General features: G+C 41.6%; 1 protein-coding gene across 17 annotated transcripts in view; it reads left to right on the top strand.

The window, feature by feature from the left end:
• Positions 1-1161, top strand: part of SETD5 (SET domain containing 5) — a 72085-nt gene extending 70924 nt beyond the window's left edge. For all 17 annotated transcript variants that reach the window (XM_031470797.2, XM_031470803.2, XM_031470796.2 and 14 more), the window contains one exon: positions 135-1161. In XM_031470797.2, coding sequence (XP_031326657.2) covers positions 135-743 — 609 coding nt within the window. In that variant the 3' untranslated portion in view covers positions 744-1161. The remainder of the gene's footprint in view (positions 1-134) is intronic.
• Positions 1162-13290: the final 12129 nt, after the last annotated feature.

Raw genomic sequence — 13290 nt, 5'->3', positions numbered from 1 at the left:
GTCTTTGATATCCTAGAAAGAACAAATGGTTAAGATGGTGATGAAGAAGTAAGGAGTTTTAAGTGTTCACGAGCTGAAATGGCTTAACAGGGACTTTTTCACCTCCTTATGCTTTTCCTCCCAACTCTCTCTAGCTCCTGCAGTGTGATAGTCCACGGACAGAATCACAAAGCCTCCTCCAGCAGAGTTCCTCCCCCTTTAGAGGACATCCCACCCAGTCTCCAGGATACAGTTATCGAACTACTGCACTGAGACCTGGGAACCCCCCCTCTCATGGTTCTTCAGAATCCTCCCTCTCTTCTGCGTCCTATTCCAGCCCCGCCCACCCTGTGTCCACAGACTCGTTGGCCTCGTTTACGGGGACACCAGGGTATTATAGCAGCCAGCCACATTCTGGAAACAGCACTGGCAGCAGTCTTCCAAGGAGGAGCTGCCCATCTAGTGCTGCTAGCCCTACCCCGCAGGGCCCCTCAGACTCTCCAACCTCAGACTCGGTTTCCCAGTCCAGCACAGGAACTCTGAGTTCCACCTCCTTTCCTCAGAACTCTAGGTCGTCATTGCCATCAGACTTCCGGACTATCAGTCTGCCCAGTACTGGGCAGTCAGCAGCCTACCAGGCCTCCAGGGTATCTGCGGTTTCCAGTTCACAGCACTACCCACAGCGTGGGGGTGCGGGTATGCACCAGTACCGGCTCCAGCCGCTGCAGGGCTCGGGAGTCAAGACTCAGACAGGACTTTCCTAGGGCTTCTGGACTTGGGCAGACAGAACTGAGTGAGCCCATAGCTGCTTCTTCCAGCTGCCTCTGGAACCTAGGCCGAGCATATTGCTGGGGAAGGGGGTACAAGGTGCCAGAGGATTGGGTCTGGTCGACAAGAAACAAGACTTGTGGTCGTGACTGGCTCTGGCCCTGGAGAAAGATGTAAATCTTGTCTGAAGCAGAGACTATAAAGAAGTTTCTCCCTGCTGTTAAGGGTACATTGTTGACAAGCAAATGGTGTTTTGGTTAGTAATGGTTCTAAGTGCAATGAGTTGTGTTGAAGCCTCCGTCTCCCATCCTTGCCTGTAGCCTGTAGTCACTTGTGCAGTGAGGACATCTTTTTAAATCCAAAAAAAAAAAAAAAGTTTTCAAAGGAAAAAAGGTGAAAAGAGCCAATTTCAAAGTCCCAAGCTAGCTGAAGTGGCGTTAGGGTTTCATGCACTTAAGTAAAAAGGTAGGTATGTAAATGTTCACCCTAAGACAACCATTCCAAAAGCAGGTATCTGGCCAAGATGTGTCCACCAAGAATATTCCCTACCTTTGTCTTAAAAACACAAAGAAAGAGATGAACCTTGGAGTGTGCTCTGAGGGGTTCCTGGATCTCTGAAGAAGAGCTTGTAGTCAACTCTTGATTATTCAGGAGGAGATTGTCCTAGTGGTTCTCTGAGCCCCCAGCAGATACCATCCCACTTCCTTTCCCCAAGGTGTTTCACAGCTCAGTAACCCATGGAGTAAGTAGGCAAAGAAGACAGATATGATAAGTGAGATGGGCCAGTTGGCATTGCTATTTATCAGCTATTGGCAATAAATTTGATTAGGAAAGGTCCCAAGTGGTTTGGGAATTCTTTGAATTTTATTTTTTCTACTCCCAATTAATCAGGAGTTGATAATCTCTTGAGTAGGACCGCCTCCATGATTGGGGAGCGTGCACTCGTGACTGCAGGGTAAGCATGGAAAGACGTGTTTGTGGAGTGGCGCCGACAGGACTGTGATTGTGTGGGGGCATGTCCCATGTGTCTTTGAGAAGGGTGCTTATTTGGCAGTGGCACAGGTAAGAGAGTTCTAAAGCCACCCACACACCTGACACTGTTCCGGATGAGAGACGAGAGCAGACTGGCTTCTCCCCATCAGTGCATCGTGCCTGTTGTACACCCCTGGAGGAGCCCTGGGGCCAGCCAGGCGGGGTACACAATCTTTTTAAATTCCATACGGTTGCCAGCTTCTTTCTTTCACTTGTTTACTGTAATATCTGGCGTGTTTTTATTTATCTAATTTTGTATTCAGTTATAACCGTGGTAGGGGTAGCAGATACATGACAGGTGTAATCCCTGGTGCTGCAGTGGACCTTACTTCTTTCTTTTGGACAAGATAATACTGTGAGTCTCCCTCCTTCCTTCCCTCCTACTTGTTTTCTCCTTTTTTTCCCTCAGCCTCTTACATCCCCTTCCTTTCTACCCTCTCTTAAAACTATCATATGCACAGTCTTCTCTCTTTGTGTGTGACTGTTACAAAATTTCACTTTTTCAAAATTGAAATCAGGTGTTTGCAAATGAGGGGAGATTTTTTTTTCTTTTTTTTTCCTTTTCTTTCTTTTTCTTTTTTTTTTTTTTCTTTCTTTCTTTTCTTTTTTTTTTTTTTTTTTTTTAGTGCTGAAACTTCAGCAGAATACTTTTCTTTTTGTTGTTTCCCCCACAAACCCATCAGTCTGGGAGAGCGTTGGGAGTGGAAATCATGTTGCCTGGGATGCTGGTTTCTTTGTATATTATATAAAACGTATGTAAATGTCTCTCCATTTGGGCTGGGGTTTGCATTCTCCCCTTGGCTATTAACCGAGGGGAGAGGCCAGCGGGCAGGCGGCCCTCACCCTGCCTGGCACGTGCAGAGACCCCAGCCACTCTGTGTGGGCAGGGTGCTGTCAAGACCAGACCTCTGGGGGGGGTGGGGGCGGGGGGTGGGGGGAACTCTTGGAAGGGAAGAAGTGTCACTTCTTTCTCAAGTGGAGTGTTTACACCTTGCTGTAACATTTGAACTTTCACAAGAGATGTAATAATTTTGATAATAAAATTCTTAACCATAATAATCATAATTTGAGAACTTATTTGTCCAGTTCTGTGACCTTGCCTTGCCTGGTTTTCCTAACACTGTTTTTACCTGAAGAGGGTATGATGGACCCACGTTCAGGAGAGTGTGCTTTCGTGGAGTTGTTTTGCCCATAATGGGGCTAGGAATTCAGATTGATCTTCCTTTACCCTTTATTAAAATCAAGCCAGTATTGGGGCCATTTTGTGACAATGGAACTGAATTTTGCAAACTGACTTGAACTAGATGGAGTTCGTGACCTTGGCCTCATTCATTTGGCAGCTATTATTGGCCTTTTTCTTTTCCATTCAGAAACAATACAAGGCATTGGTTTTGATGGTGGGTTCATGCTTATTAAAATGGGGTGTAAGAGTAGGCAGATAATGTCTCTGCTTTCACGGAGCTTACATTCTAGGGCAGGTGAGACCTAAATCAGTCCATCATCTCAAATAGTCATTACCACGTTATTGTTTCATAGCAGATGTGTAACTAGGGAGATTGAAGGGGACACTCTAGATTGATTGACCTGGGATGGTCTCTGAGAATTTGACATTTCAGCTGAGGTCTCAGTGATTAGGAGGCAGTCGTGGGATGCAGTATGAATAAAGATCATTCCTCGAGAGTAAGAACAGCCGGTGCAAAGCCTCTGAGTCAAAAAAGGCTTGGTTGGGACAGAGTGAATAACCAGGGCAGGGAAAGGGGGCAGCAGATACCAGGAAGAAAGGGGCCAAATCATGCAGCAGCAAGCTTTCTGTAAAGGGCTGGACAGTAAATATTTAGGCTTTGCAGGCCTTGCGGTCTCTGCCCCAGCTACTTACCTGTGTCCTTGAAGCACGAAGACAGCTATAGACAATGTGTGGCTATGAGCAAATAAAGCTACATTCACAAACACATGCGGCCAGCAGTCAGGTTTGCCCCGCAGGCTGTACTTGGATGGTCCCTAACATAGAGCTGTGTGGGTTTAGTTTAAAGAATCTGGATTCTGAGTACAGTGGGAAGGTCATTGCAGGATTTTAAGCAGAGAAGAGACGTGGTCTGATTTACGGTTTGTTGGTTTATTAATCTTTTTAAAGTTACTCTGATTATTTGGGGGAGAGATGAGTAGAAGCCAGGGAACCAGTTTGGAGGCTGTAGTGGTAATTCAGCCAAGCAGCGATACGTGCTGGCTTCTATTAAAACGGTGATAGTGGGGATAAGGAGAAGTACTTGGAATCGGGATACATTTTCCAAGTAAACAGCAGTGCTGGCTAGTGGGTTGGTGCGGCAGTGTTTTGCTCTAACATTTCTTTAACCAAATATTCACTGAGAGAGTTAGGATGGACTGCATTTTGCTAAGCATACAGGGAAGTCAAAGATGGAGAAGATGCTATCCTTTTCCTAGAAAGTAACCAGTTGGAGACAAAAATGATTATCTTCTGATGATGCCTAGGTAACCGTCCACCAGCCACAACCCAGTTCTGCCTGGGCTAAGAGGAGAACAGGTACATAGCTCTCCTTTAAAAGCATTTTCATTTACAGTGCCTTATTTGGTCTCATAATTCTGTGATGAAAGCAACCCAGGTACTAGAATTTAAAGATGAGAGATTGAGGTCTATTGCAGTATTCCATCTGTACCGCAGGGCTTCTGATGGTTGAATAAGCCCATCTGATTTTTGTCAGGATTGGAAGGTCCTGTTCCATAATCGTTTACTGAACAGCTGCTGTGCATAAGGTACTGGGAATATGAAGGTGAGTAAGACAGCCACCTGCTTATTAAGAATTTCCAGTTTATTTGCTGTTGTTACCAAGTACCTGTTCTATAGCTAGGTGCTTTGCTTTTGATGTGGTATAAATGTTAGAAGCTGAACTGTATTTAAGAAATAAGCTAGTGCACCATTGTATCTTGTATATGACTTCACAGTTAGTCAGGCTCTTCCCTTTATGTCATCAGCTATCTCATTCATACTTAACAGTGTGTAAGGTAGGGTATTATTTCCATTTTAAATTTTTAATTTAATTTTAGAGGATATAACTATGTCCAAGATTTCTTTCTTCTAAATGGCAGGCTCAAACTGACAGTCTTGGAAATTTTGCAGTTTACCCAGGAAACAAGTAGAGACAGCTAGAGAGAGATGCTTTGAAACTGACTAGAAATCACTTAACTGGCTGGAAAAGTGTATCATACCCTTTCTTGCCTTAAAAACAGCAGTCTAACCTTTTTAGCCCTCAGGCATCAGTTTGATGGTATAGGGTTCTCCAGCAAAGGTCACCCTGAAGAAAAAAATGCACTATTGTCCAAATGGAATAGGCCATTTGCTTTGAAACTACACTGATTATTTCATCAACCAGAGCTGGGACAGCCTCCATACCCTGCTGTGAGACTCAGAGAAATAAGAGATCCTGTGCTGGAGATCAAAGAAACAGCTTGGAGAAAAGCATAGTTATTGAAGGAGATGATACTCCCCTGTATCTTTTGCCTGCTCCTACATTCAAAATTTACCTGGCAAAGGTTCTGAGAGAATAGTTTTGGATATTTCTCAAATACCCCGTAAAAGCATGCAGAGCAGTCGTGCTAGCAGAACAAAACTCTGGGCAACTTTGCAGGAAAACCAGATATCCCCGTAAGCCTCAAAACCCAAAGGTGTGTAGAAATAAACCACCAATAACCACAATGTCTGCATGGTGTCACGTACTGTTCCAGAGGAAGCAGTGGTGCATCTGATGGATCTCAGAACTCCAGAACACGTTTGCGCTCACTTGGAAGTTCAGCAAGTCAATTCGAGAACAACAGTCAAACTAGGAGGGGCTTGCAGTTCATACAGAGAGTGCTTGGTTAGGTTTGAAGGGACTGGAGCAGCAGTCTGGGCCCAAGAAAATTCTGAGCAGCAAAGCTCCCAGAACAGAGCTCCACACTGCAAAAAAACTCCTGATGGAATCTGAATTGAGCAGGACAATCAAACTAGAGGTGGATGGTCACATTCAGTGAAATATTTTGAGTAAAAGTGAAACCAGGATTGTCCCTGTAATCCAGTTTTATCCTAGGAACAATATAAAAGTATTAAATAACTTACCGTATTCTTTACCTCCTGAGAGAAACAATTGGTCATGAATTTCTAATTATATACTCTGCTGAATTTAAGAGCCATTGTTTGCATGGTCCTTATTAAGTACTACAGAACCTTGAAACTAGGAAAACTCATAAATCATACCTCCATTCTAAAAGTGCAGAAAAACTAACTCATAATAAATATGTGTAACAGAAAAGACCGAAGTCAAATTCCAAGCAATTAAAAGGAAGTAAGGAGCAGGATAATATCCCAGAAACAACAGAAGCGTGCTAATGCAACAGGACAAGAAAAGGGGACGACAGGTGTACAGACAGGGAGGGAAGGAATAACTGAAGAAAAAAAAAAAACAATAGAGCAGGGTTGCAGGATACAAAGTGAATGATACAAATGTTAGTTGCTTCCCTATATATCAACAACAAACAATTGGAATTTGAAAGTTAAAACACAGTAACATCTACACTAGCTCCCCCAAATACAAAATAGATATAAATATGACAAATTATTTAAAAGACCTCTATGGGTAAAACTATAAAACATGGAAGAAATAAAAGAACTAAGTAAACAGGGATATTCCATGGTCATGAATAGGAAGACTCAGTGTCAGGCTGTCAGTGCTCAACTTGGTCTTTAGATTTGTAATCCCAATCAAAATCCCAGCATGGGTATTAAACTGATTCTAAAGTTTATAGGCAGAGGGTGAAGACCCAGAATAGCCAACACAATATTGAAAGGGAAGAACAAAGTCAGAGGACTGACTTGGACTTTAAGACTTACTCTAAAGCTACAGTAATCAAGACTGTGGTGTTGGTCTTGGAATAAGAATAGACAAACAGATCAGTGGAACAGAATAGAGCGCCCAGGAACAAACCCACACAAATATACTCAGCTGATATTTGACCAACAAGCAAAGGCAATACAATGGCGAAAAGATAGTCTTCAACAAATGGGGCTGGAACTACTGGACATCCACATGCCAAAAATGAATCTACACACAGACCTTATACTCTTCATAAAAAACTCAAAGTGGATCACAGTCTAAAAGTAAAAACAGAACTATTAAATACCTACAAGGTAACAGAAAAACCTAGAAAACCTTGATTTGGGCAATGACACAAGATAAAACACCAAAGCCACATCCATGAAAGAAGTAGTTAGTAAACTGGACTTGATCAAAATTAACATCTGCTCAGCTGAGAGTATGAGAGAAAGTACTTGCAGAAGACACTTCTAATGAAAGATTGTTACCCAACATGAAAAGAACTTTTCAAACTCAACAGTAGGTAAGCAGACAATCTAAAGCAATCTACAGATTCAATGCAATCCCTATCTAAATTCCAGTGGCATTTTTCACAGAAATAAAATAATCAGCCCTGAAATATATGGAACTACAAAAGAGCCCAGATAGCCAAAACAGTCTTGAGAAAGAACAAAGCTGGAGGCAGGCATCATGCTTCCTGATTTCACACTGTATTACAAGGGCATGATGATCACAGCAGCACAGGATTGGCGTAAAAATCAACATGTATCAGTGAAACAGGATAAAGAACCAAAAAATAAACCCACCTGTGTGTGGTCAATTAATTTACAACAGAGGAGCCAAGAATATGCAAGAGGGAAAGGACAGTCTTCAATAAATAGTGTTGGGCAAACTGGACAGCCACACATAAAAGAATGAAGTTGGACCACTATCTTGGACCGTAACACAAAAATTAGCTCAAAATGGATTAGACTTGAATGTAAGGCTTGAAACTACAAAACTCCTAGAAGGAAGCAGGCAGTAAGCTCCTTGGCATTGGTCGTGGTGATGAGTTTTTAGATTTGACACCAAAAGCAAAAGTAGACAAGTGAGACTGCATCAAACGAAAGCTTCTGCATAGCAAAGGAAACCATGGACAAAAATAAAAAGCGACCTCCTGAATCAGGGAGGATACTTGCGAGTCATATATCTGAGGATACTTGCGAGTCATATATCTGGTTGGTATCCAAAATATGTGAAGAACTCATGTAACTCAGTAGCAAAAAGAAAAAAATATCCAATTAAAAAGTGGGCAGAGGATCTGAGTAGACGTTTTCCCGAATAAGAATACAGATGGCCAACAGGTACATAAAAAGTGCTCCACATGGCTGATCATCAGGGAAACGCAAGTCAAAACGACAGTGAAACATACCACTTCACGCCTGTTACAATGGCTGTATCAAAAAGACAGCTTTTGATGAGGATGTGGAAAAAAGGGAACCCTTGTGCTGTTAGTAAGGATGTGAGCTGGTACAGCCTGTATGGAAAACAGTATGGAGATTCCTCAGAAAAATTAAGAAGTACCATATGATCCAGCAATTCCACTTCTGGGCATTTATCTAAGGAAAACAAAAACACTAATTCAAGAAGATATTTGCACATCCATGTTCACTGCAGCCTTATTTATAGTAACCAAGATATGGAAATAACTTCAGTGTCCATTAATGGATGAATGGATAAAGAAAATGTGTATCTACAATGACAACTATAAAACAAATGAAATCCTGTCATTTGCAACAACGTGGTTGCACATTGAGGGCACTCAGCTAAGTGAAATAAGTCAGAAAAAGACAAAATATATGATCTCACTCATATGTGTAATCTTAAAACGGCCAAAAATGAACTCTCGGAAACAGAGAACAGATCGGTGGTTGCCTGAGGTGGAGGAGAGGGGGATTTGGCAAAATGGGTGATGGTGGTCCAAAGGTCAAACCTGGAGTTCGTAAGTCCTAAAGGATGTAATGTACAGCATGGTTCACTACAGTTAATAATACTGCATTTGCAAGTTACTAAAGGAGTGTATCTTGAGAGTTCTCATCACAAGAAAACAATTTTTGTAACTGTGTCGTGATGCGTGTTAACTAGACGTTGTGGTGATCATTTCATAATATACACACATAGTGACTCATGTTGTACACATTAAACTAATGTAATGTTATACATCAGTTATATCTCAATTTTTTAAAAAGTAAAACTTGAGGGGGAAAGTACACAGCAGACGTGCATGGCCTTCACATTTTAGGTCCAGCCTGCCTTCGAGCCTGATTTCCCTGATACAGACTTTTTATGTCAGCCAGTATGATTAATTTCATTAAGGTCAGGATTTTACTGTTTTATTCTCCACAGAGTCTTGCATATAGGATGTGCTTAATTCTTCAAGAAATTGACAGAAGGGAGGTGAAAAGAAGGAATAGAAAGAACTTTTTGCAGAAATAAGTAACTTTCCTAATTAGAAGATCCAGCAAAGTTGAGGTCATAGAATACAAGTTAAGGAAAATTTTTACCAGAAGAAACTTACAAAACAAATGGTGTTGAGGAAAAGGAATAATGTTTAATTTACTAATAAAAGATGTAGCAAATCAGTCCGGCACAATTTTGTTTAAAGGCTCTACTTAAAGATATGCTTACATGTTAAGGTCCAATGGTACCCACCAGTAGTTATATAAAGTCCACTACAGCTCTTCAATTCAAATAAAACTTTATTTGTGGTTATCTGCAGAATGCTTTTCTGTCACATCCTTGGCAAGAAAAAAGAAAACAGCCTGATTTTAAAATGGACAAAAGATCTGAACAGACACTTCATAATCAGATGACAAACATATGAAAAGATGTTCAGCATCACATGTCAAAAACACTGGCACCATATGCTGGTGAAGATGTGGAGCCACAGGAACCCTCATTTGTTGCTGGTGGGAGTGCAAAATGGTACAGCCACTTTGGAAAACATTTTGGCGGTTTCTTACAGAACTAAACACATACTCTTACCATATGGTAAGTCCAGTAGTCGAACTTCTTGGTACTTACCCTAAGAAGTCGAAAACATGTCCACACAAAAACCCGCACATGGATGTTGATAGCAGCTTTATTGATAATTGCCGTAAGTAGGAAGCAACCAAGATGTCCTTCTGGACATCTTATCCGGAAGTGGTATTTCTGGAAAGTGAAGTATTATTCAGCACTAAAATGAAATGAGCTATCAAGCCATAAAACATGTAGAAACCTTTAATGCATCTTACTAGTAGAGAAAGAAGCCATACTGGAAAGGCTACATACGATTCCAGTTACATGACACTAGATGATACAAAACCGTAGAGATGGTGAAAAGATCAGGGGCTGAGGAGAGGGAGGAATGAATGGGCAGAACACAAGTGTTTTAGGGTGGTCAAACTATTTTGTGGTTCTGTAACGGTAGATACATGTAATTATACATTGTCTGAACCCACAGAGTGGATGGACACGAGGAACGAACCCCAATGTAAGCTATGCACTTTGGGTGAAAATGTGTTAGTGTAGGTCCGTCAAATGTAAAAAATGTACCATTTGGTAGGGATTGTGGATAATGGAGCCTGTGCATGTGTGGGGCACGAGGAATAAGGGAAATCTCTATATACCTTCTGCTCAATTGTGCTGTGAACCTAAAACTGTTCTAAAAAGGGAACAGAAGAAATACCAAAAGTTATAATTTAAGAAAACTCTTCCTGAAATATTTCAAACTACACATTGAAAGAACATACTGCATACCTTGTAAATTCAACCCAGAATGACCAGTATCAAGACATTCTAATTAAATTGTTGGAGTTTAAAGAAAAGAAAAAAAAAACTTGAATATCCAAGCCCCCCAAAAAAGATACTTACAATGGTAAGAAAATGTATCTGTATCAGGTTTTTTGACAGCAACAGTTCATGGCAAAAGACAATGGAATGATATATTTAAAATATTCAGAGACTGTGAACCAAGAGTTCCATACCAGCTATATAATAGCAGCAAACTGCCACCTGCATTGCAAGAACCTGGGGGACTCTATACCTGTTAACTCTTAGGAACCTGTTAAAACCTGAGCTGATTGAGACAACCAAACTGGAGAAACAACAGAAAGTCTGGTAGTGAGTTACTCATACGCAGTTAGCTATGTGCAGAACTATGAGTGGGGAATGAGAGAGTGTATTGTCAGCTGGTGTATGTGACGCAGGCAATATAAATACCGTGCAACTACAAAAAAATAAGCAGGAAATACGTTTTTAGTAATTATACTGGTGGTCTTATATCTGAGGGCTTTAACGTGAGATAAAGCAAATGAGTCCAATGTCCTTGAGAACCAAGATTCTCAGTGTAGGAGGGAAAGGAGTTACAGATGTTAAGACAGAGGATGTTAAGCCAAAAACTTCCTTGTGTCAGTATTAACTCATGAGGTATTTTATCATAAATAGCTGAGACAAATAGATCCCATAACTATATATGTATAGGTAAGTTTTATGTGTCCATGTCTTAGCTCTGTCAACTGGAAAGGCTCAGAAATAGGGCTTCTTAGAGAAATGGCAGATTTTGGACTGAGGAAGGAAATGTACAAGGTCAGTCTGGAACATCTCGTCATACCGGAGAGCAAGGATACTACCAAGATAATTAGGGTTAGTTTTAAAAGACTCAACACCAACTGAAAGAGGCTTTTCTACTGACCAACGATGGGCCATTTTAAGCATGAATTATAAATGTACCAGAATCAAATACATTTAAATCCATGAGTTCATAATGATAACCAAAACATAATTGTTCATCTTGGGAGAAGGTCAGAGAACCAATTCCACTTTTGAAAACTGGCAAATAAAGGGAAAGATTCCAGCATCGTTCTTGCCTTTCCTATACAATTTGTACTGCTGGCTGGCTAGATTGAAAATGAAGATGTTCCCCTTACAGAAATGTTCCCACAAATAAGAGAGAATGATAGAATTGGAGCATCACTATTTTTCAACCCTTAATCACATAAAAGCAGTTAGATACTATGTATCTCTTGATTAAAAAATAAACAACTATGAAGCAGTCATTAAAATGTGCAAACACACGCTTGAATGTAAATAAGCATCTAGATCCAATTACCAGTTTGCTGGAAATACAGAGAACAGAGGACCTTGTTCAACTACACCACAAGAAGGAAGCCAGCGAAATCCCACCTGTGGAACACTGTATATAAAACAAATGGTCCAGTTTCTTCAACAAACTGCAAGGAGGGATAAACAGAAAGTGGGGGAAGACATCAAAAAAAAAAAAGTCAAAACTAAACTATTTTATTTAAAGATGCTCACTTGGGTGAAAAAATTATAAGTAAAAGTTAGGAAGTGGTTACAATAAAAATCCAGGCCATGGTTATTACTCTTAGGGAAGTAAGGGGCTAGTGTTTGGAGCACTTGAAAGGCTTCTGGGGTGGCTAGCCAGGTTCTTTGGTAACGGTTGGAAGGGTAAGTATGACAGTTCTCTGCCTGTACATTTGTTTTATGCTGCAACGTGTCTAACAAAAGAAAGAACAAAATCTGGGGGGAGGGTACAGCCCAAGGGGTAGAGTGTATGCTTAGCATGCACGAGGTCCTGGGCTCAATCCCCAGTACCGCCTCTAAAACTAAAAGCAAATTAAAAAACCCTAATCTCCTCCCCACCCCCAACCCCGGATACACACACACACACAAATAAATAAATAAAATTAAAAGTTAAAAAAAAAAAACCCATTTTACATAGCCACAATAAACAGGCAAACAGCCCTGCCACTAAGTGGCCTAAGATCATTTGAGCCCAGGGCCTCAGTCCTGCTCTGCCTCAGTGGACTTGAAAGGGGTTTCAAACTAGAGCTCTGTGTGAAACTTGGCATCTGGCAGATTCTACCAGCTGCATGCTCCTTAGTCACCTCCCAAGAGCTGGCTTCCCAGTGCTCTCTACTTTTATGACGTGCTATCCTTCTGTCTTTCTCTGTCCTTCTGTCCTTCTCTCCCTGCTCTTCTGCAGTGCTCTCTGGACACCCCTTTTCTTTGCTAAACAAACCCCTACCTCCTCCATCTCGTCCTTTGGCCTTTACTGAATGCGGTTCTCTCCTTGGGACCCAACTCTGCAAGCCTCCACGTGGAGGCTGCTCCTCTGACATCCTGTTGCTGGGAGGCTCTCCCCACAGGTTTCCAGACAAACTACATCTTGCCCCTCGGATAAGAAATCCCTGCTCCCCGATGCTCACACATTTGGTTGAGCTTTCAACCCTCTTCATTACTGTCATCTTACCTTCCAGCCTCTCTCTGATTCTTTGGTTCTTGGGCAACTTTGGCTTGTCTTCTTCACCCCCAGTTTCTGCCGTTATCCTCACCATTTGGGTGCACATCCTAACCAGTGCACCTCAAAGTCCTTTTCAAGAATTACTCCGAATATTGAGGTCACTCTGCTTTCTGACTAGTCTCCTAACCTTGCATCTCATTCATGTAAACTTTAGCGCTTTAGTTTCTCCATTTTCTCCATCAGCGTGCCCCACCGCAGGCTCTCCATTCTCCATGCCCAGCCTAGATCTGACGGTGCGTCTCTGAAACACCGTCTGGACACTTGGCTCATCTTGATCCTACTTTTCAGTCTGCAGTCTCCCTT

This window comes from Camelus dromedarius, chromosome 17 (assembly GCF_036321535.1).
Source record: "Camelus dromedarius isolate mCamDro1 chromosome 17, mCamDro1.pat, whole genome shotgun sequence".
NCBI classification, from domain to species: domain Eukaryota; kingdom Metazoa; phylum Chordata; class Mammalia; order Artiodactyla; family Camelidae; genus Camelus; species Camelus dromedarius.
The sequence above is the reverse complement of the archived record's forward strand: the minus strand, read 5'-3'. Positions and strand labels throughout refer to the sequence as shown.